The sequence below is a fragment of the Erinaceus europaeus genome, chromosome 13, assembly GCF_950295315.1.
Source record: "Erinaceus europaeus chromosome 13, mEriEur2.1, whole genome shotgun sequence".
NCBI classification, from domain to species: domain Eukaryota; kingdom Metazoa; phylum Chordata; class Mammalia; order Eulipotyphla; family Erinaceidae; genus Erinaceus; species Erinaceus europaeus.
Window position 1 is genome coordinate 66,256,112 of NC_080174.1, and position 25,585 is coordinate 66,281,696.

General features: G+C 44.5%; 1 protein-coding gene and 1 non-coding gene across 4 annotated transcripts in view; one reads left to right on the forward strand and one right to left on the reverse strand.

Annotated features, from left to right (window-relative positions):
• Nucleotides 1–25,585, forward strand: part of RIMS3 (regulating synaptic membrane exocytosis 3) — a 64,189-nt gene that overhangs the window by 13,737 nt on the left and 24,867 nt on the right. Inside the window, exons 2-4 of one of the 3 annotated variants that reach the window (XM_060206141.1) lie at nucleotides 6,776–6,833; nucleotides 8,065–8,224; nucleotides 13,499–13,746. In XM_060206141.1, coding sequence (XP_060062124.1) covers nucleotides 13,530–13,746 — 217 coding nt within the window. In that variant the 5' untranslated portion in view covers nucleotides 6,776–6,833; nucleotides 8,065–8,224; nucleotides 13,499–13,529. The remainder of the gene's footprint in view (nucleotides 1–6,775; nucleotides 6,834–8,064; nucleotides 8,225–13,498; nucleotides 13,747–25,585) is intronic. The other 2 variants (XM_007536091.3, XM_060206142.1) reach the window with 2 other exon arrangements.
• LOC132532470 (5S ribosomal RNA) lies at nucleotides 19,454–19,572 on the reverse strand. The gene has a single exon (XR_009544425.1). It is a non-coding gene; the product is annotated as a 5S ribosomal RNA (ribosomal RNA).

Here is a 25,585-nt window from a genome sequence, read left to right on the forward strand (position 1 = left end):
CTACTGCGCCACCGCCCGACCCCCCTGAATGTTACTTTTGCCCTTGGAGGGAGTCAGAGTGCCCCCCACAAACCCCATGCCCTCAGGTGGGCAAGTCTTCCTGGTCTCCCTGTCAAGGTGGGGTAAAGACTCCAGGCTGGTCATCTGCATACTTATATCCTCTCTGATTTCTGCTTTTGATCCTCCTTCTTTAAATGGATTCCATTCCCTCCTACCCCTAGCCTGGGGTATTATCTCTCAATTTTTTTTTATTACCCTTTCCCCACTCTGTCCTTATCTCTGGGTTTTCTCTTTGCTTTCTATACCCCACTTTTCTCTCTGGGGAATATACCCGGATCTTGGTCACTCATAGTGCTCTGCTTACCTGACCAATGTCTCTAAGTTGAAATTGTAGTGTTAAATTCAAGTTGTTATGCCTACAATAGGGATTCAATTTTCCCTCAGTTTTTCTTCTGAGACTTCAGGCTTGGATAATGGCACCTCTCTGTCCACACTCTTCCATTAAATAATCTTGGATTCTTCTCTCTCTCTCTCTCCCTCTCTCTCTCTCCTCTTTCCTTCTTTTCTTACTTTCTTCCCTCCAACTTTGTCCTATCACCAACCTTAAGCAAACCCCATTGCATTCCCTCAAGCCCTCCCATACTGCTGGCCTCCCCTCTCCTCTTCACATCTGCACTGTCTGAAGCAGTGTCTGGCCCCTAACTGCCCTTCCTGCTGTCAAGCTTTCTTCTGATTCTGCAGTCACTGTCAGACTGGTCTCTGTAAAGTGTTACAGATTTCACTTCCTACAGGATTAAATTCAAGCATTTTAGCCTTGCATTCAGAGCCTTTCAATCGTTATTCCCAGACTACCTCTATAGCTTTCTCTTCCTCACTTCTTTTTTTTTTTTTTAACTTTATTTTATTTGATAGAGACAGAGAGAAATTGAGAAGGAAAGGAGAGGTTGAGAGGGAGAGAGAGACAGAGAGACACCTGCAGCCCTGCTTCACCACTTATGAAGCTTCTCCCTGCAGGAAAGCCCTGTGGACCAAGGGCTTGAACCTGGGCCCTTATGCATTGTAATGTGCACACTTAACCAGGTGTGCCACCACCCGGCCCCTTTTAAAAATTTCTTTATTGGGGGATTAATGGTTTATAATTGACAGTAAATACAATAGTTTGCACATGCATAGCATTTCCCAGTTTTCCACTTAACAGTTCAACCCCCACTAGGTCCTCCTCTGCCATCATGTTCCAGGACCTGAGCCTTCTGCACAGAATCTTTTTTTTTTTTTTTTGGAAAGTCTCCCCCCCCCCCCCTTATTGGAGGATTACTGTTTTACATTCGACAGTAAATACAATAGTTTGTACATGCATAACATTTCTCAGTTTTCCACATAACAATACACCCCCCCACTAGGTCCCCTGTCATCCTTTTCCAGGACCTGTACTCCCCCACCCACCCCAGAGTCTTTTACTTTGATGCAATAAACCAACTCCAGTCCAAGTTCTGCTTTGTGTTTTCCCTTGTTGTTTTTCATTGTTGTTCTAGTTATTATTGTTGTTACTGATGTCATATTTGTTAGATAGGACAGAGAGAAATGGAGAGAAGAGGGGAAGACAGAGAGGGGGAAAGAAAGATAGACACTTGCAGACTTGCTTCACCACCTGTGAAGTGACTCCCCTGCAGGTGAGGAGCTGGGGCTCAAACCGGTATCCTTAAGCCGGCCCTCGTGCTTTGCGCCACGTGCGCTTAACCCGCTGCGCTACCACCTGATTCCCTGTTGTTTTTTGTTTGTTTGTTTGTTTTGTTTTGGTCTTCTTTGTAATTGGATTTATATCATTGAAGATGCCTTTAAAATTTAGACAGAAAAGAGTTCTGCCAGTATTTTCCTCTAAGTATTTGATAGTTTCTGGTCTAACATCCAAGTCCTTGATCCATTTGAAATTTACTTTTGTGTTTGGTGAAATACAGTTGTTCAATTTCATTCTTCTGCATGTTTCAACCCAAAATTTCCAACACCGTTTGTTGAAGAGACTCTGCTTTCCCCATTTAATAGTCTGGGCACCTTTGTCAAAGATTAGATGTCTATAGGTGTGGGGGCCTCACTTGTTCTTAACCTCCTGCTCCAGCTGCACTGCTCCATTTACCATCTGCTGAACATCACATTTTCTTTCCAAACCTTCTCAAGTAGTTCCCTCTTTTCATGCCCCTGCAACCTCACTCCTCTCTCTCTCTCTCTCTCAGTACTCTGCAGTGTACTTCTCCGTGATGCCTTCTCTGGTCTCCCCATCTTGAAGAGCTTATTCCTTCTGCAGAATAACCAGAGTACTTTATTTTACTTTAAAAAGCAAAGCAACACCTAGACTTGCATACATGAGGTCCAGAGGTCTTCCTGTACCCCTCCTTCCTTGAATGTATGTCCACAAAGGTCTCCAGAGCTCAAGCTCTATAAATCTAACTCCGGAAAGCACTCTAGCCATGTAAGGCAGAATCAATTAATCAATAAAAAAGCAGTTATGAACATATAGGAGAACTTTTCCATCCTCTCAAAACACACATTAGTGGAAACATCTGGTATTTTAATGTGCATTTGGATAGTAAAAAAAAAAGTCTTTTCTATCATAACATTAATGTAGTCTCTAAAGTGGTGACTTTAGAAAACACAGCGTGTCACACAAAGAAAATAAAAAATGACTCACAGTTCTAGTACCCAGTTATAAATAGTAGAACTGAATTTTTTTTTTTAGATCTTTGTTCATTCATCTTTATTCACCCACAGATATCTACAGAGCCCTACTTCATGCCAGATGCCATGGACATGAGGTGAAGAAGCTGGCATGGTTCCTTCTTTATTATCAGCTCACAGTGGGGCTGAAGTGTAGGAACAGCAATGCATTCCTTTTCTAACTCAGCTGTAGCAAAGTGTCACAAGCTGGGTGGACCAAGACAGCAGAAATTAATTTTCACAAGGTTCTGGAAGCAAAAAATCTCAAGTCATTGTGTCAGTAGGGTTGGCTCTTCCAGAGGAACAGCACAACCTTCAGACAGTCTTTTGAGGGGACATTCTCACAAGTTATGTTCTGTGAGTTTCTCCTGGTGCCTGATAACTGCTGGCACTCCTTGGCTTGTTGCTGCATCACCCAACTTCTGCCCTATCATCACAGGATCTTCTCCCCATCTCACGTTCTCTCTGTCTCTCTCTTGCTTTTTGTCATTACTGGGATTCACTGCTCTGAGCCAACTTCTTCAGCTAGAGGTAGATAGAGTTAGAGATAGAGAGAGAGAGGGAAATAGAGAGAGAGAGAAAAAAAAAAAAGAGAGGCAAGGAGAGAGACCACAGCACCGAAGTTTCCCCTAGTACATTCCCACGTAATGTACTGTGGGTTCAGACCTGGATTGCAAGTGTGGTAAAGCTGACTCCTTCAGGTGAGCTATCTTGCCTGTCTCTCTTTCTGCACAAGATTTTTTTTTTTTTTAAATAATGGCACCAACCATTGCTTTAGGGACTTATCCCAAACCAGTATAAACTCAACTAATCACATCCACAATGATGCTATGGCCACACGAGGTTGTATTATAAGGTACCAGAGGGGTTAGGATCTCAATGTATCTTTAAGGGAAGGGGGAATAATCCAACCTGTAACTGGCAGCATATACAGTAGAATCTAGGGGAGCACACTGCAGGGGGTGGGGGGGGGGAAACTAAACACATCTGGGGAGATGCTCCTAGGAAGTAACATTCAAGTTATGACTAAGCACTGGCCAGCAATTCTCCAGGCAAAAGTGCCTCTGAATATGAAGGTGAATGGGCTGGACTGGGCTGGAGGAAATTATGCCAGGCAGACAGCAGACATAGTGGACTTTTGAGGAACACAGAGATGGCAAGTGCGCTGGAATACAGAGGAGGGGTGAGAGCGTGGGAAACATTGGGTTACTTGGCTTTAGGCCTTAGCGAGGGGTTTTTACTTTCTTCTGAAGGAAATAGGGAGACATGGTAGACTGTCACACAGAAGTGATTCATTCTGCTTTGTGAGCTGTCTCCTCACAAGACTATCTTAGGGCTGTGTTGTTCCTCTGTGTCCCTAGTTCTGGGGGAAGATGCATGGCCATGTCCCCAGGAGGCCCCTAGCTGAGAAGAGACCCATAGCAGAACGTCCAAGGAAGCAAGGCATGGCCATGCTCCTAGACCAAGTGGGAGCACCAGCCCTGCCCTCAGCAGCCTTGCTCTGCATATAAGAGAGTGGCTCATACAGCACTGGGTGAGTCTCTCCTCTCCCACCTCCCCTTTGTTCTTACCAGAGCACTGCTCAGCTCTGGCTTATGGTGGTGCTGGGGATAGAACCTGGAATCTTTGGTGCCTCAGGCATGAAATACTTTTTGTATAACCATTATGCTGTCTCTCCAGCCTAGGTCCCTCCTCTCTTTCTTAGTTTCTTAATATTTCATTTATTGGATAGACACAGAGAGAAATTGAGAAAGAAGGAGAGAGAAATCTGCATCTGTGCTTTCCCACTTGTGAAGCTTGTCTCCCCACCCTTCAGTCTCTGCAAGTAGGGATGATCAAGGGCTTGAACCTGGGGTCCTTGAGCATGGTAACATGTGTGCTTACCTGGTGTGCCACTGCCTAATCCTAAATTGTATTTATTTTACTAGAACACTGCTGAACTCTGGTTTATGGTAATTCTGGGGATTGAATTTAGAAGCTCAGAGCTTCAGATATGAAATTCCTTTGCATAACCATTATGCTGTCTCCCAGCCCTTATATTCACATTCTTAGAAGTGCAGTAGGATTGTAATAGCCCATGGATTTTTTTTTTTTTTCCCAAGAGCACTGCTCAGCTGTAGTTTATGGTGATTCTGGGGATTGAATTTGGGAGTTCAGAGTTTCAGGCATGAAAATCCTTTGCATAACCATTATGCTCTCTCCCAGACCTACACACATTCTTAGAAGTGCAATAGGATTGTAATAGCCCATGGGCATATTTTTTCCTAGAGCACTGCTCAGCTCTGGTTTAAGGTGGTGTAGGGGGTTAAAGCTGGGACTTCAGAGCCTTAGGCAGGAGAGTCTTTTTGCATAACAATTTTGCTATCTCCCCACCAAGAGAGAAACAAGAGCATCACTCTGGCACATGGGATGCCTCGAATCAATCTTGGGACCTCATGCCTGCAAGTCCAGTGCCGTAGCCATTGCATAACCTCCCAGGCCATATTTGAGTGTTCTGGTTCCTGAGGAACACAGACTTGGACCTGGTCACCTTTACTCTCTTCCTAATGTGAGAACTGTGTCCAGGGAAAGTGTGTTACCCATCTGAGTCTCAGAGACCCTAGTACTGGGAAGATCAAGTCTGACAGGGGCCATGTCCTCAGCTTCCAGTTTCCTTCAAGTAATGCTTAGATGTCACCTTCCTTTGCAGCCAATCTGGTGCTGAGCTCACACTGACCACACTCTCACAGGGTCACTTCTTTAGACCCTGTATGGTGGGAGAGGGTCTTCCATGCCCAGAGCTATCTGCCCCCTTTGCCTGGTTTGGGTGGCCCATGCTCGGTGGAGAAATGGGTCAGCTTGGTAGCCATGGTGACAGCAGCTGCTCCCTGCCAGTCCTCTCATCTCCCCACAAACCTCACCGATGAGATCCTTTGTCCTTTGCAGGGATGGGGACCAGGAAGGGGGGGAGACTGGAGACTGGGGCGTGCATGAGTATGAGTGTGTGTGTGTTCAAGCTCACACAAGCACCTCTTCAGAGCTGGTATACTTGGGAACCCACAGATCTGGTAAGACCTTCCACTTCCCTGCCTGCTAGAGGGATGGAGCTCCTGCTTCTCCTGTCTGAGCAGGGGCCACAGCAGAGAAGGTTTTATGAGTGTGTACACACATGTGATTCTGTTCTAGTCAGTGGGGCTGTTTCTCTGTGTCTTTATGTAGATGGGTATTGGGTTTGTGTGTGTGTGTGTGCGTGTGAGTGTGTCCTGAAGTATTTATCATTTGTGCAGGCCTACATCGTGTGCGATCACACACTGGAAATTCCATCCCTTGTGTCTCTCCCTATGTGGGGTGGAGGGGTGTGCTTGCAAGCCTGTTTTGGGGGAGACAGAGTTCAAATGACCAGGAGAGGATCGGTACAGTTCTCCCCACCTGGGCTGGGTGTGCTCCTTCAGCCCCTCAGAATCATATGAGTCCTATTTCCCACCCACCACCTCTCCCTTAGTGGGAAAGGAAGAGCTGGCACTGAGGGAGATTTTTTCTCCTTCTGCTGTGGACAGCCCTGGTATGAACAGGGTTTAGGGGAGGGCGTCTCAAGTCCCAGACCCAGAAGCTGAGGTGCTAGCAGGGAAAAGCAAGCACAACCTCAGTGAGGTTCAGAGATCCAGATCTCACGTGGAACCTGGGGTCTGGGTGTCACTAGCCCAAAGTGAGGGAGTGGGAGAAAATGCTGCTTGCCTTAGCCTCCCCCTGAAGTGGTCACATGATGTGTACTCCAGACCCCCAGGCACAAGCATCTGGACAGCTCTGGACTGTTTACAAGGGCATCCTTCTGAGTAGGAGCCACGTAATTGACTCACTGAGCATTTAGCACACACTAACTAGTCCTTATCTTGTAACATTTCATCTGAAAATCCTGAGGCAGATGTTTTTATCCCCACTTTAGAGATGAGGGGCTGCAGGCTCAGGGGGTTCGTTAAGGAAATTGCCCTGCGTCATAGGGCTTAGAAGTGCCGGATCCAGGCATTTGAGCAAAGTCTGTCTGCCTCCAAAGACTGTGCTGTTAAACATTGCTTTCCTGCCCCCTCAGGATCCCATCTGATGCCAGTGTAGTCTGGAGAGCCAGGCTGGGCCCAGTTGATGAGCAGGTACATTTTACGGAAAGGGGGGCTGAAATAACCAGCTGAGGATCACATGCTGGGTATGGAGCTACAAGTGTCTCCCCCTCCACACCCCTGACCACTTGGTACATCACAGATATAGTGCTAGTGGGGTGGGGGGCATGGGCCCTTTTAGTCAAAGGGTGGACAATGAAAGGAAGAATCAGGTCAAGAGCCCCTTAGCAGTCAAACTGACCTGAGCTCATCCTGCCTGACAAGTCTTGAAGATGTGGATGGGAAGGGACATTTGCCTTAGCAGTTTGACAGTAAAGATGAATTATGGGAACAAAGAGCTTGGACAGTTTTACAGAGAAAACAGAAACTTAGAGGATTTAGATGATTTGCTCAAGGTCACACAGCTGTCAGTAATTTTTTTTTTTCTAGTATGGTAGAAGGGAATGAACACAGGGCCACCTTCCTGGCCCATTCTTTGTTTATTTTTTTTATGGGTTGGGCAAAGATATCAAAACACTGTTCCACTGTGGAGTTTCTTTTCTTTTCTTTTCTTTTCTTTCTTTCTTTTTTTTTTTTTTTTTGCCTCCAAGGTTGTCGCTGGGGCTCTGTGCCGGAACTATGAATCCACTGCTCTTGGTGGCCATTTTTTCCTTTTTATTTGATATTACAGAGATAAATTGAGAGGGAAGGGGGAGAGAAAGATAGCCACCTGCAGACCTGCTTTGCTGCTTGTGAAGCTTCCCCCCTATAGGTGGAGAACCAGGGGCTCAAAGCCGGATCTTTTCACAGATCCTTGCGCTTATTACTATGTGTACCACTGCCTGCCCCCCCCCCCCAGTTGCATCTGTCTCTGCCCTGATACTCCCATGTGAGACCAGTAATTGAACCCAGGGCCTCATATATGAAAGGCATGTGCTATATCCAGAGTCACCTCCCTAGCCCCCTCCCCCCAATTTGTTGTTTTTAATCTATTTTTCTTTTGTCTTTATTTGATGGGAGAGAGAGAAATTGAGAGGGGAGAAGAGAGGGAGAGAGACACCTGCAGCATCACTTCACTGCTCGTGAAGCTTTCCCCCTGCAGGTGAGGGCTAGGGGCTTGAACCTGGGTCCTCTTGCATTGTGATGTGTGTGTGTGCTTATGTGCTTAGCTAGGTGCATCACTGCCTTGCCCTTGTCTTTTTTTGTTTTCTCTCCATAAACTACTGGAAACTCAGGTGGAAGAGTCTTTTCTGGTCCTTCTTTTAAGCTCTCTTTTTCCTTCCAGATTCTTTGCCACATCACCTCCTGGGAGCTACCCTGATTGCCTTTGCCTCCTTTCTTGAGCAGAAGTCAACTGAAGCCTTGAGTCAGTTCCATAGGGGTGTGCTGTAGAGAGGGGCAAGCCCCTTGTGATGCGGAACACCACGCTCAGACTCATCAGTTTGGTGAGTTTGGGTTTTCTTTGAGGTGAAAGACCTAAAGGGAGCAACTGACAGGTAGTGTGGAATCTAAAAGTTAGAGGCTTGGGTGGAAACTATGGTTTTGTCACCAGACTGTCTGACCCTGGGTCTTTCCCATCCTGGGCATTCATTTTTCTACTCTGAAAAGTGTAAGGTCTGGGCTAGAGAAGAGATGGCAAATTGATTTTAACTCATGAGCTGGTTCTCCTCAGTTGTTTCTGGGGGCTCTATGTTGAAAAGGATTCTGAAGTCATATCTAAGCTCAGTGCTAGAGAAAGATGGATTAGTGATGTCTGCTGTGGATAGAGCCTAGGGAGAAGTTGTAAGAGCTTCAGGTACTTGTCATTTCTTCTAGCCTAGTGGTCTGTCACCCTGTAATAGATTCCTTGTTCCTTCCTTTTGCAAAGATGAGTACTAGGTTCATGTTGACCTTTTGAATGATCTCACTGAACCCAAAAGGGCACACTATCTAGTTAGACACATGGCCAATGAGGCTGAGGCATGTGGAGTAGTTTGGCAAAGCTGAGAGTCTGTTGTTTCAAGGATTCAGGAGAGAATTTGGGCAACCCTTAAGTACTGGGCATTGTGGCCACAAGTTAGAGGCCCAACATGGAGAACTAGGAAGAAAAAGAAAGCTCCCCTTATTTCCTGGTGAGCTTGATGCAGCTCTGGGATTGGTGAGGCACTCCCCCTCTTCCCTGGTAGAAAATCTGAGCTGTAGTTGCAGATGGCAGTCAGCAAGGAGGACCCTGGAGCCAGCTCTCTTGTGGCCCAGTGACACCATAGCCGGGCTCCCTCTTCCTGGGGTACTGTGAACTGACCTGAGAAAGGGACAGTCCTGCTCAGAGGCAAGGAGCTGTGATTTTCATGTGTTTTATGGAAACAACGTAGTTTGTTTTGTGATATTTTATAACCACCAGGATGTGAGCGACAATGTTTTATGTCCTGCTGTCCCCTCAACCCTCTATCCCACTGCTGCCCACTACCTCTCTCCATATCCCTGTGGTCTGATGACGTGTTTACTGTGCAATAGGATTCCTCTTCTCTTAGGGAACAGGTGGCTGACTCATGTCTCTCTGTCTTGCCCTTCCTGAACTAGAGTGGCCACCAGAGAAGCAGCTAGATCCCCAATTCCAAGCCTTACTCTCCAAGTCAAATTAGGTGATTCTAGCACTCTGCATTTTGCCCAGACATGAGGAAGTTAAGGCCCCGAGGATCCCCATTCTGAATTCTCTCTAGCTGCCTTCCCTGGGACTCTTGTGTCCTCAGGACAGGCCCTAAGGCCTGGGGTCTGGTGCTTCTGATCTGGCTCTTCCTGTCTCCAGGGGAGTGGTCTGTCTGGCCAGGCCCAGGTGGCTGGAGATGAGACAGTGGCTGTGTATGATGCCACTGTCAAGTCAGGTTCTCTTCATTATTCATAAGGAAATATGAGTCCCTGGACTGGCAGGGCTAGGAATTCTGTCCCTTACACTGTTGTCAGTCTGTCAGGAATGGCGTTCTTAAGCTTCCTGTAGGTTATACTAGGGAAGTGGGGAAAGGCTGGCTTTTCCAGCTGTGGACAGGGGGTGGGGAGTGGGGAGGAGGCTCAGCTGCACCTCAGATTCTCATGCTGGTGGTGGGCAGCTGGGCCAGGTCGGGGTTTCTCATTGTAGGAACTACCCTTTGGAAGATTTTCTCAGAAAGCCCCCAGGGACAAACTAGCTCACCTGAGCATGTTCTTTTGTCCTGAACATGACCCAGGTTCAAGGTAGGTCCACACCATCTTGGGGAATTTTTTAGTGCTGTGATAGTGCTTCCCCCAATCTCTGTCTCTCCGTTCCTATCTGAAAAGATCTGCTTGAAATGGTGTAGCCCCAGTGACTAAAAATTAAAAATAAGGAAAGAAAAGAAAGGAGAAGAAAAGAAAATAAGAAAAGAGTCCTGAGACTCAGTGCAAAGTCTAAAGAGGAGGGATGGGCCCACACCCTTGCAGGTGGGGGGCTCTAGGTTGAAGGGGTAGGGGCTGCTGAGGGTGTCTGTTGCTGTGGACGCAGGCAGGAGATCAGGGCTGGAGTTCAGGCCTGGCCACTTGTTCTTATCCCAGTCTGATGGTCAAGGCCTTAACTTCTTTTGAGACTTATTTTGTCATCAGTGACACACAGACACTACGTATTCAACAGGAATACTTAAAAGAGTAAGTTGGGCTCATCTAATAGCTGACTCAACTATCAGATAAAGCCTCTCCCATCATCCACCAAGTGGCCATGCCAATATACCTACCCCCCACCCTCACCCCCCCACTCAAAGCAACAACAACAACTAAACTCACACACAAACTGGCACTAGAATTGGAAACTGAAGAGAAGAGATCGTCGCAGGCTCAAGTCCAGGGGGACTTTCCATTAAGCTGCAAGGTGGATGGGGGATGGATGGAGAAATACAATCCGGGGCCATGCATACGTCCCAGGGTGAGCAAGAGCAATCCAGGCAGCCACTGAGAAAGCAGAACACAGCTTTGACTCATCCCCACTGTCAGCCCTTATTATCCAGACCAGCGGAAGCTGTGCTGACCCAGCGACCAGGCGGTCATCCTCAGTTGTCTGGGGACAGTCTTCTTCATCAGCTGGAGAGGGTACCTTTCCTTTCCCACTCTTGGTTCACTCCCCCTTTCACTGTTATCTTGAAAAGTCAGGTTTCCTGAGGATGAGAAACAGTCCAGCCCCTTAGGATGGGAAAAGCACTGTGGGCCTGGTCAGAGCCAGACAGGGCTGGGCACAGAGCCTGTAGTGGAATGACCATCTCTCCTATATTTTATGTTCAGCCTTAGCAGAGACAAACTGTAACATTGGTTCATCCCCATGATTTAGCAGGAGAACACTTCTGTACAAAACAGTCATCAATGCTCACTGTCTCACTCCCTGAGAGTGACTCCCAACACCCTGTCTTCTTCCCTAGACTCACTGGAACCGTCATTAAATATTAATTGCACAATTAGTTATTTACTGTCTGTCTCTCCTCCTGAACTGGAGGCTCTGGGAGGGCAGAACCATGGTAGCCTGGCTCACTGCTGTATCCTGTATTCTCAATATGGGCCTTGGAATTTTTTTTTCTTTCTTTCTTTCTCTCTCTCTCTGCTTTTGTTTTCCTTTTTCTTTTTTGGCCATTGATGGAGCTTTACTACCCTATATCAACTTTTTCAGTTAAAAAAAGAAAGAAGACAGAAGATGAGAGGGAACCATCACAGCACTGGAGTTTCTCCCAGTGTGGTAGAGGCTGGGATCAAACCTGAGGCATTCACACAGCAAAAGCAAGCACCCTCCCAGCTGTGTGATCCACTGGCCCAGATCTTAGGGGTGGTCAAATATTTATTGAATATAGCTTTGGAAATAATTTGACAGTTTGTTTCAAGAATTTTAAAAAAAGTATATGCCCTCAGTAACAGGTAGGATGCTTTGGATGTAACAGGACCCTGGCACAAACTGGCTTCAGCAATGGGAAACCCATTATCTCACGTGACTGTAAAGCCAGAGAAAGGCAGGTTCATGATACAGCCGGAGGTTCTTCCTGTCTCTGCCCTCAGCAAACTGGCTTTATCCCCAGATTATTCTTGAGGGAGAAGAGACAGAGGGAGAGAGACACCCAGCTCTCTCCTACACATGGAATCTAAAACTTCCCCTTAAGTTGAAAAGGGCCAACTTAGGCATGAACCTACCCTTAGACCAATACTGTGATTGGCACTCATTGATGAGCTTAAACCACTCAGCATCTACCTCTAAACAAGGTATGGCTAGTACCTGGACAAAACTATCCCTCTGTCAGAATGCGGGGAGGGAGAATGGACACTGGGGGAAACCAACTGAAGTGTCCACGCCACCATCCAGTCTCTCCATTGCTGGGACTTAATTCTAAGAAAATAGCAGATGAAAATCAATGTAGCAAGATGTTGACTTCAGTGTGTTTAAAAAACAGTGGGGAGTGAGAGGAGGGGGAAATGAAACCTGATATTACAGGTAACCGTATTGAAATAGTGAAGTCAGTTATACTAACTCCATACAGTGGAATATGATGGTGGCATTAAAATATTTATACCAGGTATAACATTGGGCAATGTTTGTGATCAATGAAATAAAAGAACACTGGGATATAGAATTGTGTTTGCAGCATGAGTTCAATTGTTATTCCTTTTTTAATTTATAGGAAAGAGGCTGGGAAGAAATGGGTTAATATGGCTGTAGTGGCTGGCTGCCTCTCAGTGATGTAATTAGGGTGATATTTGCCTGCCTCATTGTGCTTTTCTGCACCGTTCCTTCAAGCAGGAGGGCCCCTTCCACAGGCCTCACAGGCTGGAGCCAGTTTTTGTTTTCCCTGTTTTTATTATTGACTGTGAAAAGAACAGTCACACTGACTATTTACTCTGTGCCAGACACTGTTGTAGGTCCTTTCACATGTGCCTTCTGATTTGATCCTTGCAACAATTCCATGAGATGAGGGTTGATTTTTTAAAAAAAAAAACTTATTTATTTATTTATTGTATAGAGACAGAGAGGTAGAGAGGCATAGAGAGAGTGAAGAAGGGTCTGGGAGGTGATGCAACCAGTCCAGCACACATATTACAATGCACAGGGACCTGGTTTGAGTCCCCAGTCCCCACCTGCAGGGGAAAAGCTTCACAAGCAGTGAAGCAGTGCTGCAGGTGTCTTGCTTTCTCTCTATCTGTCTCTCCTTCCCCTATCAAGTTCTCTGTCTCTCTCCAATAAATAAATAAGATATGAGAGAGGGGGCACATCACTGAAGCTCCCTTTAATGCGGTGGGGCCAGGCTTGAACCTGGGTCATGCACATGATAGAGCAACACACTATCCAAGTGAGCTATTTCAAGGAGAGTGGTTTTTATCTCTCGTTTCACTAAAGTGATTACTGCAATCTCAGCGTGTCCAGCCACAAAATGATTGCCAGCTGTGTGTGTGAAGGCCTTTGGGATTTGAGAGTGAGCCAGATGACTCTCCAGCCTCTGACTTATCGCCAAACTATCCATTTGTCTGGCCATCTGCCAATCTGCCATCTTTCAATCACAACTAGCTTTCTGTCTATCACAACAGACCCATGTATTGACACAGGGTCCACACACACCCTTGACAGGTAACTGTTCATTTAATCTTCGCCACTTCAGAGAACATGAGGGACTGTCCAAGATCAAACAGCTGCAAAATGGTTGATATTTGTGAAGTGTACCCTTCCTCCTCTGATATGAGGCCTCTTTCTCTCCTTCCCTTCCATACAGAATTGCCTACAGCCTGACTACCCCACAGACCATGTTTAACGGGGAGCCGGGGCCGGCCTCGGCCGCAGCATCTAGGAACGTGGTCCGGAGCTCCAGCATCAGCGGCGAAATCTGTGGCGCTCAGCAGAGTGGGGGCGGGACTGGAACCACCACCTCCAAGAAGCGACGCAGCAGCCTCGGGGCCAAGATGGTGGCCATCGTGGGCCTGACACACTGGAGCAAGAGCACACTACAGCTCCCACAGCCCGGTGAGGGGGTGCAGGCCATGGGGAGTGGGCGTGGAGGGAGCACCTTGCACTGATAGGTCACTCAGGACAGTTCTTGTGGTACTCCCACAGTCACATTTATGAAGGGGGGCCAGGCATTGACACACTTGGTTAAATGCACACATTACTGTGCACAAGGACCCAGGTTCAAGGCCCTGCCACCCACCTGCAGGGGGAAAGCTTCAGGACTGGTGAAGTAGGGGTGCATGCAGTATCTCTTTGTCTCTTTCCCTCTCTGTCTTCCTATCACTTCTCAATTTCTCTGTCTCTATCCAATAGCAAAGAAATAAATAAATTAAGTAATTAAAAAAAGAAATGAAGTATTTAGCATAGACTGGGCACTGTTCTGAGCTCAGCGCACCTTCTGAGTCACAGAATCCTCATGTAACTCCATGAGGCTGGCCAGCAGCTTAGAGTAAAGGTTAAGGTTCACCTATCTACACAGCTAGGAGTTCGTGGAGCCTGGACTCAAACCCCAGAACTTTTTTAGTTCATGTTCCTAATCTTTACACTCCACTATCTCCTTGCACAAATTTATACAGTCATCAGCAGTTATTTTTTTAACAGCCCACTGTGTTTCTGGCACTATGCTAAGTAACACCACAACTCCACAGGCACATAAGCTCACCTGTAATCCTTGAGTTTCCCAAGAACAAGTAGCTACACAAATGTAATTACTCAATCTCACATGTATCTTACAATCACAAGGGAGATATAGATACACAAAGACATTGGTCTTATGCAATCATGTAAATGGCTTGCTCTGTTTCTTCAGGAAGCCATCCCTACTGCCAGGAAAACAGGATGCAGCCATTCAGTCTGTCCATGGCCACAAAGAGGGTCAGTGGTGCAAACCCCTCAAATCTAGTCCCTCTGTGTCTAGGTACACAGACCAGGCCACAGAAACATGTGCCCATACACACATTGACTCAAGGTCACTGAAATGCATATGTACACACACACCTTGGAAACTGCATTCACAATACTCTTTAACAGTTCCATCCTGGGTTGAGGAGACAGCAGAAAGTTGAGGTTATGCAAAACGTTCTCATGCCTGAGGTTCTGAGGCCCCAGGTTCAATCCCTAACACTACTTATGCCAGAGCTGAGCAGTGCTCTGGCAAAAAACAAACAAACAAACAAACAAGAAGCAAAACAAAAAGATCAGTTACATCCTGATAAATACACTGTACTTTCTCAGACACCTAGTTATGAAATTCCAGTCAGACTGGCAGGTGAACAATCTACTTACACAGTCACACCCAGACCCCACATCACAGAGGAGCCAGCCCTCCCCACCAAAATCTCCTCCCTTTCTGGCATCAGCCCAGACACCAGCTGGTTTTGTTTTAAGATCTCTTCCTGCTTATTTTGCTCAGAGTAACAACTTCCCCAAGAAACCTTCAAATAGGCAGCTGGATGAGGGTGGTGAGGGGGCAGGGGCACCGGAGGATCCAGGAGAATGCTCATCAAGACTCCCAGTTGGGGCTGGGGGTGGGGGACTTTTCCAGGCCTTAAAATAGATCTTTTACAAAGCCCTCCACAGGAACATGTGGGATGGTCTTTTCTAGCAGCCAATCTAGGATGTGGTTCCTGGCTCAGGCAAATGCTGTCTGAGGAGGGGGCTTGAGATGAGCAGTGCCCTCAGGGAGGGCATGGCCTTTGTGATATGTGCAAGGTAGGCCCAGTATGAGGGAGTCAGGGATTTGGACCTCTGGGGATCCCCAGGTCTGCAGGCTGGGACAGGATCAAGGAGGTGAAGCACAGAGGATTAAGATGAGTAGGTTGAGGACCCATGAGTCTGGCTTCAGGAGGCTAAGCAAGGATTTTCTGTTCCCAGTGTGATAGTCTTCCAAGGCCATGGCAGGGGCCCGAGTTACTAGCACACATTGCAGTGATGAGCCCAAAATGATCCACCTACTTAGACTCTGCAGGTAGAGGTTGAGCAGATACTAGGAAGATCTTCCATTCAAAGAGCGAAGAGTGGTGCTGGGCTTCTGGATCCCTCATCCCTGTGCTGTACAAGGGTGCAGCTGAAGGCCTGATGTCTGATCAAGGGCCATTTCCCAGATGCCTTTCTAACTGGAGGTCTCTGAATTGTTGAATTGCCACAGGAAGAACCCCTTGAGGTCATCTGATGGACTCATTTTATTGGTAAGACATCTGGAGCCTAGAGAGGAGAAGACACTTTTCTGGAGAACAACTTCAAGTTCTCCTTGAGCGCTGCACCCTGTTATTTCTCAGCTGAGTGACTTCGAGTCAGTTATTTCACCTCTGAGCTTCTTCCTGGTTTGTACTAACAGCACATACCTTGCAGAGTTGCCCAAGTCCAGGGGAGTAAATGAGATAAGTTATGCACAGACGGGCATCCAGTCTTATAGCTAGCACATGGTAAACACTGAGTGAACTGGTGCTATTATTTGGTGCACAGTAGAGCCAAATAATAGTGAATTCTCTAGCCTTTATAACTCTTTCCTTGCTTTTAGCAGCACCTCCTATCTATAATTCCTTCTCTTCATTTTTTTTGTCCTTGAGAATCTCATTCATGAATAGGAGAGTCTAACCCAGAGGGCACTGGGTTTTGGCCCTGGAAATTTTGTTTTGGAAAAAGACCCTAGCAGAGTGCCCCCTACTATTCCCAGGTGGTGTGCCTTAGTTCCCTGCAAGAATGAGCCCTGTGAAGTGGGGCGGAACTCCTGCTGGATCAGTTCTTCTGTGCTCTGAGTCTACCCTTCCCAAGTGTCCCCTTCCTCCTAATTTATCTGTATTTTGTATTAGCACAAGCCTACCCCTCCTCTCCTTTTTGTTTCAAAGCTACTGTCCTAGTTCAGACCCCATAATACATAGCCTGGACATTGAACCAGCTTCTCTAGGCTGACCTCCTGCCGTATTTTTTTTTTTTAATTCTTTATTGAGGAATTAATGTTTTACATTCAACAGTAAATACAATAGTTTGTACATAACATTCCCCAGTTTCCCATTTAACAATACAACCCCCACTATGTCATTTATCATCCTTCATGGACCTGTATTCTCCCCACCTACCCACCCCAGAGTCTTTTACTTGGGTGCAATATGCCAATTCCATTTCAGGTTCTACTTGTGTTTTCTTTCTGATCTTGTTTTTCAACTTCTGCCTGAGAGTGAGAGAATCCCATATTCATCCTTCTGTTTCTGACTTAGTTCACTCAACATGATTTTTTCAAGGTCCATCCAAGATCGGCTGAAAACAGTGAAGTCACCATTTTTTACAGCTGAGTAGTATTCCATTGTGTATATATACCACAACTTGCTCAGCCACTCATCTGTTGTTGGATACCTGGGTTGCTTCCAGGTTTTGGCTATTACAAATTGTGCTGCCAAGAACATATGTGTACACAGATCTTTTTGGATGGATGTGTTGGGTTCCTTAGGATATATCCCCAGGAGAGGAATTGCAGGGTCATAGGGTAGATCCATTTCTAGCCTTCTGAGAGTTCTCCAGACTGTTCTCCACAGAGGTTGGACCACTTGACATTCCCACCAGCAGTGTAGGAGGGTTCCTTTGACCCCACACCCTCTCCAGCATTTGCTGCTGTTACCTTTTCTGATGTATGACATTCTCACAGGAGTGAAGTGGTATCTCATTGTTATCTTTATTTGCATTTCTCTGACAATCAGAGACTTGGAGCATTTTTTCATGTGTTTCTCGGTCTTTTGGATCTCTTCTGTGGTAAATATTCTGTCCAAGTCCTCCCCCCATTTTTGGATGGGGTTATTTGTTGTCTGACCTCCTGCCTTCTGTCCCCCCTTTGAGTTTATTCTTCACATTTTCCTGGAGCAGCCTTCCAAAACCTCACACTGAAACTTAGAGAACTAGTCCTGGCTCTGTAACTCCCCCTGGACCTTGGCAAAACCACTTTCCTATGACCTCAGTTTCCTTTTCTGTAAAATGGAACCAAAGAGTCTTTTTCCTAGATCTAACATTCTCTAAATTATGAGAAGTGAGGAGAGTAGTATTAGTTTTGGAATTCCAGGGACCAGGTGGATTGGTCCATGCAGAGCCATCCTGTACCAGTCCAGATTCTGCTCAAATAGAGCTTCTCTTTTTCAGTACCAGGGACAGCAGCTTTCCCCTCATGGGCTTTGATTCTGAGTTTGGGTGGGGAAAGACTCAGAATCATTCCAGAAGATGACATGGGAAATACTGGAGACTGTGACTGCCTCTCCCATGTATGTAGTGGGACAGATGAGATATTTTCTGGAGTCTTTCAGTTTCTAGGGACCATAAAGTTATTGTGAACAACTGGGAGTGGTTCTCTAGAGAGAGATTACATAAAGTTACTACCTAGATCAACAGAGTTCAGAGATTGAACAGATACTAAATTAGTAGAGGAATTTTCTCTGAGAGTACAAGACCTCCACTCCCCCCCACCACCACTGAAAAGACATGAAATTTGATCTCCATTGAATGACATTTCAAACCAATGTGGAGTTGAGGGTAAGGAACGAGAAGTAGCATGTTAGTGGACTGGAAATCTGGGTCCTGCACTCTAGCCCTAGTACTATGAGCATCTAGGTCTCAGGTTCCTCATCTGAGAAATGGAAAGAGTTGGGGGTGGGGGTGGATGGGTGGGGAGACTAGAAAAGGTCCTTCTAACATTCTAGGACTCTGTGACTTTCCTACCTAGAGACTCAGTGGAATGGGTAGGTATCATAGAAGGTAAATTTTCTCCCAAATGAGTAAAAGCTTTCAGAAGCTGGGGTGTGTGTGTGTGTGATTTCAACTCAGTGTGTGTTGGGGAAACTTGAGGGGATGGAGGGTAAAGTATAACATCCCCCCCACACACACACGCACAGACACAGACCCATCTGTCTTCTAATTGGGTTAAAATGAATGTGACAATTCGCAGCCAGGGACAGAATGAGTCCCACTAACACCTCCACCATAGTGGCATTGTCCCATTGCTGGCTTTGCATCTATGTGTGTGATTGAGGCAATGGGCTCAATGTCACATGTTATGGTGTGAAGACCACATATACGTGACAGAGCATGTAATGTACATGTATCACTAAGACCTAGTAGGACCATATGTGATTGTCACCATTTGTGTGTGCCTGCTTATGCCTGTCTGTGTGAAATAATATATATGAGAGAAAGCTGACTGTATGTGCCAGTCCCTGTTCGGGTGCCATTTGCCGGGCTGGGCTGGCTTCACGGGCGGTAGAGAGAGACGACCAGGGACTCATGGCTGAGTGGTACGCAGTTCAGTCTTTATTCATGTGGAACGCAGCACAATCTAAGCTATCTCTAATCACAATCCTGTCCTTATATATCCTGAGGCGGAAGTGTCAGGATGTACATAGGATAGGGGGTGGGGAGAAGGAAAAAGTGTGCAAAACAGTGAGGATTAAATCAATGCCCTGGAGGCAGGGCGGTGCTTAGTTAACAGTGGTTATGTAAATAGAATACAGTGTTAAGCAGGGGGGACTAAACCAATGAAACAGGGGTCTTAGAAGCAGAATTTAGAAGCAGACCAACATGTATGTATGAGAAAGAGAGAATGCAGACATATCTATGGTCTCACTGATTCTTAGACAACTAGCTATTTCAGTATCCCAGAAGGTGAGATGGTTTCAAATAAGACATTCCTTCCCACTGACTCCCCATCTCCCTGTCCTGGGCATTGTGCTGCACTGGCAGCATCAGAAGCCTACAGCACCCGGTATTCCCAGGTGGTCTCCCATCCAAATACTAACCAGGTCCAACCCTGCTTAGCTTCCGAGATCAGACGAGATCGGGCGTGTTCAGGGTGGTATGGCCATAGACCCATCTCCCTGTCCTATCCACTAGTGAAGTTAGCCCACTTAGTCTTCCTACTTCTGGTGGGCCTTCCTGAAAAATAATCAGGGTGAAGAAGGAGAGGTAAAGTCCCCCTCTCTCCAGGTTGAGGTCTTAAACATCTTCTCTTGGCTCCACTGTTGGAGGCTGTGTTACATCCTCATCTCTTTTTTTAAATATTTATTTATTTATTCCCTTTTGTTGCCCTTGTTTTATTGTTGTAGTTATTATTATTATTTTAATTATTTCTTTATTGGGGAATTAATGTTTTACATTCAACAGTAAATACAATAGTTTGTACATGCATAACATTCCCAAGTTTCCCATTTAACAATACAACCCCCACTAGGTCCTCTGTCATCCTTCATGGACCTGTATTCTCCCCACCCACGCACCCCAGAGTCTTTTACTTGGGTGCAATATGCCAATTCCATTTCAGGTTCTACTTGTGTTTTCTTTCTGATCTTGTTTTTCAACTTCTGCCTGAGAGTGAGAGAATCCCATATTCATCCTTCTGTTTCTGACTTAGTTCACTCAACACGATTTTTTCAAGGTCCATCCAAGATCGGCTGAAAACGGTGAAGTCACCATTTTTTACAGCTGAGTAGTATTCCATTGTGTATATATACCCCAAATTGCTCAGCCACTCATCTGTTGTTGGACACCTGGGTTGCTTCCAGGTTTTGGCTATTACAAATTGTGCTGCCAAGAACATATGTGTACACAGATCTTTTTGGATGGATGTGTTGGGTTCCTTAGGATATATCCCCAGGAGAGGAATTGCAGGGTCATAGGGTAGATCCATTTCTAGCCTTCTGAGAGTTCTCCAGACTGTTCTCCACAGAGGTTGGACCACTTGACATTCCCACCAGCAGTGTAGGAGGGTTCCTTTGACCCCACAACCTTCCAGCATTTGCTGCTATTACCTTTTCTGATGTATGACATTCTCACAGGAGTAAAGTGGTATCTCATTGTTGCCTTTATTTGCATTTCTCTGACAATCAGAGACTTGGAGCATTTTTTCATGTGTTTCTCGGCCTTTTGGATCTCTTCTGTGGTGAATATTCTGTCCAAGTCCTCCCCCCATTTTTGGATGGGGTTATTTATTGTCTTGTTGAGTCTGGCAAGCTCTTTATATATGTTGGTTATTAAACTCTTATCTGATGTATGGCATGTAAAGATCTTCTCCCATTCTGTGAGGGGTCTCTTGGTTTGGGTAGTGGTTTCTTTTGCTGTGAAGAAGCTTTTTAATTTGATGTAGTCCCATAGGTTTATACTTGCCTTAGTCTTAGTTGAAATTGGATTCGTTTCATTGAAAATGTTTTTAAAATTTATGCGGAAAAGAGTTCTGCCAATATTTTCCTCTAAGTATTTGATAGTTTGTGGTCTAACATCCAAGTCCCTGATCCACTTGGAATTTACTTTTGTATTCGGTGAAATACAGTGATTCAGTTTCATTCTTCTGCATGTTTCAACCCATTGTTTCCAACACCATTTGTTGAAGAGACTCTGCTTTCCCCATTTAATAGTCTGGGCCCCTTTGTCAAAGATTAGATGTCCATAGGTGTGGGGCCTCATTTCTGGGCTCTCAGTTCTATTCCACTGGTCAGTGTGTCTGTTCATGTTCCAGTACCAAGCAGTTTTGATGACAATGGCCCTATAATACAGTTTGAGATCTGGGAGTGTGATGCCTCCAGTTCTGTTCTCTTTTCTCAAGATTGTTTTGGCAATTGTAGGTCTTTTCTGTTTCCAGATAAACATTTGTAGCATTTTTTCTATTCTCCTAAAAAATGTGGTTGGGATCTTGATGGGGATAGCATTAAATTTGTAGATGGCTCTGGGTAATATGTTCATTTTGATGATGTTAATTCTTCCTTTTTTTTTAAATAATTTATTTCTTTATTGGGGAATTAATGCTTTACATTCAACAGTAAATACAATAGTTTGAACATGCATAACATTCCCCAGATTCCCATTTAACAATACAACCCCCACTATTTCATTCATCATTTTTCATAGACCTGTATTCTCCCCATCTACCCACCCACCCCAGAATCTTTTACTTTGGTGTAATACTCCAATTCCATTTCAGGTTTGACTTGTGTTTTCTTTTCTGGTCTTGTTTTTCAACTTCGGCCTGAGAGTGAGATCATCCCATATTCATCCTTCTGTTTCTGACTTATTTCACTCAACATGATTTTTTCAAGGTCCATCCAAGATCGGCTGAAAACGGTGAAGTCACCATTTTTTACAGTTGAGTAGTATTCCATTGTGTATATATACCACAACTTGCTCAGCCACTCATCTGTTGTTGGACACCTGGGTTGCTTCCAGGTTTTGGCTATTACAAATTGTGCCGCCAATAACATATGTGTACACAGATCTTTTTGGATGGATGTGTTGGGTTCCTTAGGATATATCCCCAGGAGGGGTATTGCAGGGTCATAGGGTAGGTCCATTTCTAGCCTTCTGAGAGTTCTCCAGACTGTTCTCCACAGAGGTTGGACCAATTTACATTCCCACCAGCAGTGCAGGAGGGTTCCTTTGACCCCACACCCTCTCCAGCATTTGCTGCTGTTACCTTTTCTGATGTATGACATTCTCACAGGAGTGAAGTGATATCTCATTGTTGTCTTGATTTGCATTTCTCTGACAATCAGAGACCTGGAGCATTTTTTCATGTGTTTCTCTGCCTTTTGGATCTCTTCTGTGGTGAATATTCTGTCCAAGTCCTCTCCCCATTTTTGGATGGGGTTATTTGTTGTCTTGTTGTTGAGTCTGGCAAGTTCTTTATATATATTGATTATTAAACTCTTATCTGATGTATGGCATGTAAAGATCTTCTCCCATTCTGTGAGGGGTCTCTTGGTTTGGGTAGTGGTTTCTTTTGCTGTGAAGAAGCTTTTTAATTTGATGTAGTCCCATAGGTTTATACTTGCCTTAGTCTTCGTTGAAATTGGATTCGTTTCATTGAAAATGTCTTTAAAATTTATGCAGAAAAAAGTTCTGCCAATATTTTCCTCTAAGTATCTGATAGTTTGTGGTCTAACATCCAAGTCCTTGATCCACTTGGAATTTACTTTTGTATTTGGTGAAATACAGTGATTCAGTTTCATTCTTCTGCATGTTTCAACCCATTGTTTCCAACACCATTTGTTGAAGAGACTCTGCTTTCCCCATTTAATAGTCTGGGCCCCTTTGTCAAAGATTAGATGTCCATAGGTGTGGGGCCTCATTTCTGGGCTCTCAATTCTATTCCACTGGTCAGTGTGTCTGTTCATGTTCCAGTACCAAGCAGTTTTGATGACAATGGCCCTATAATACAGTTTGAGATATGGGAGTGTGATGCCTCCGGTTCTGTTCTCTTTTCTCAAGATTGTTTTGGCAATTGTCGGTCTTTTCTGTTTCCAGATAAACATTTGTAGCATTTTTTCTATTCTCCTGAAAAATGTGGTTGGGATCTTGATGGGGATAGCATTAAATTTGTAGATGGCTCTGGGTAATATATTCATTTTGATGATGTTAATTTTTCTAACCCATGAACATGGAATATCTTTCCACTTCTTTGTGTCTTTTTCAATTTCTTTGAGTAGTGACTCATAATTTTCAGTATACAAGTCTTTCACTTCTTTGTTTAGGTTTACTCCTAGATATTTTATTGTTTTTGTTGCTATAGTAAAAGGAACTCATTTCTGGATTTCAATTTCTTCTAACTTAGTGTTTGCATAGAGGAATGCCACTGACTTTTGAATGTTAATTTTTTAGCCTGACACCTTACTGTATTGCCTGATGATTTCCAAAAGCTTCTTGCTGGATTCCTTAGGTTTTTCTATGTATACTATCATGTCATCTGCAAATAAGGAGATTTTGACTTCTTCTCTTCCAATCTGTATGCCTTTAATTCCTTGCTCCTGCCTAATTGCTATGGCAAGAACTTCCAACACTGTGTTGAGTAGTAATGGTGATAGTGGGCAGCCCTGTCTAGTACCTGATCTGAGTGGAAATGCTTCCAGTTTTTCACCATTGAGTATGATGTTGGCTGTAGGTTTGCTATATATAGACCCCACTATATTCAGGAATTTTCCATCTATTCCCATTTTTTTGTAGTGTTTTGATCATAAAGGGATGTTGTATTTTGTCAAAGGCTTTCTTTGCATCTATTGATATGACCATGTGGTTTTTGCTCTTGCTTTTGTTGATGTGGTGGATCACATTGATTGATTTACGTATATTAAACCAACCTTGCATGCCTGGGATAAACCCCACTTGCTCATGATGAAGAATCTTTATGATATACTGCTGTATCCGGTTGGCTAGAATTTTGTTCAATATTTTCGCATCTATGTTCATCAGAGATATTGGTCTGTAGTTTTCTTTTTTGGTTGTGTCCCTGTCTGCTTTTGGTATCAGGGTGATGTTGGCAGGGAGTATTCCAGTGTCTTCAATCTTCTGGAAGACTTTTAAAAGTAGAGGTAATAGTTCTTCTTTGAAGGTTTTGTAGAATTCATTTGTAAAACCATCTGGTCCAGGACTTTTATTTTTGGGAAGATTTTTGATAACTGTTTCAATTTCATTAGCTGTGATGGGCCTGTTCATGTTATCCACTTCCTCTTGACTTAGTTTTGGAAGTTGGTAGGTATCTAGGAAATCATCCATTTCTTCCAGGTTTCTAGCTTGGTGGCATATAGTTGTTCATAGAAGCCTCACATGATATGTTGAATTTCTGTGGTGTCTGTTGTGATATCTCCTCTTTCATTTACTATCCGATTTATTTGGGTCTTCTCCCTTTTTTGTTTTGTGAGTCTGGCTAAAGGCTTGTCGATTTTGTTTACTCTTTCGAAGAACCAACATTTACTTTCGTTGATCTTTTGTATGGTTTTCCTATTCTCAATGTTATTTATTTCTGCCCTAACTTTAGTGATTTCTGTCCTTCTTGTTGCTTTAGGGTTCCTTTGTTGTTCTTCTTCTAGGTCTTTAAGATGTGCAATCAGGCTGTTTATTTGTGCTTTCTCTTGTTTCCTAATGTGTGCTTGTATAGCTATGAACTTCCCTCTTAGGACTGCTTTAGCTGTGTCCCAAATATTTTGATAGCTTGTGTCTTCATTTTCATTGAACTCTCGAAACATTTTGATTTCTTCCTTGATTTCCTCTTTGACCCAGAAGTTGTTAAGAAGTGTACTGTTGAGCTTCCACATTTTGGGACTGTTACTAATCTTTTGTTGATTGTTAAGTGTTAGTTTAATTCCACTGTGGTCTGAGAAGATGCTTGGGATGATTTCAATGCTCTTGAATTGGCTGATGCTGTCTTTGTGGCCTAACATATGGTCTATCCTTGAGAATGACCCATGTGGATTTGAGTAAAATGTGTATTCCAGTTTCTTGGGATGAATGACTCTGAACATGTCCAGTAGTTCTAGTTTATCTATTTCTTCATTTAGCTCCCTTATGTCTTTATTGATTTTCTGCCTGGATGATCTGTCAAGTTGAGAGAGTTGGGTGTTGAAGTACCCTACTTTGATTGTGTTACTGTTAATATATTGCTGTAGCTCTTTCAGTAGAAGTTTGATGTATTTAGATGGCTTCTCATGGGGTGCATAGATGTTAATAATTGTTAAGTCCTCTTGATTGACTGATCCTCTGAGCATTAAGTAGTGTCCATTCCTATCTTTTTTAATCTTATCTATTTTAATGTCTATCATGTCAGATATGAGAATAGCTGCTCCTGCCCTTTTTTGTGGGCCATTGGCTTGTATGATAGTTTTCCATCCTTTCACTTTAAGTCTGTGTTTGTCTTGTTGAGTTAGGTGGGTTTCCTGTAGACAGCATATTGTTGGGTTGTGTTTTCTGATCCAGCTTCCTACTCTGTGTTTTTTAATAGGTGAATTCAGGCCATTGACATTTATTGATATCAAAGATTGAAGATATTTTAATGCCATTCTTGTAGAGTTGTAGAGTGTTTTGATATATGTCCTATTTGTGGTGGTCTGGTTGTTTATAGGAG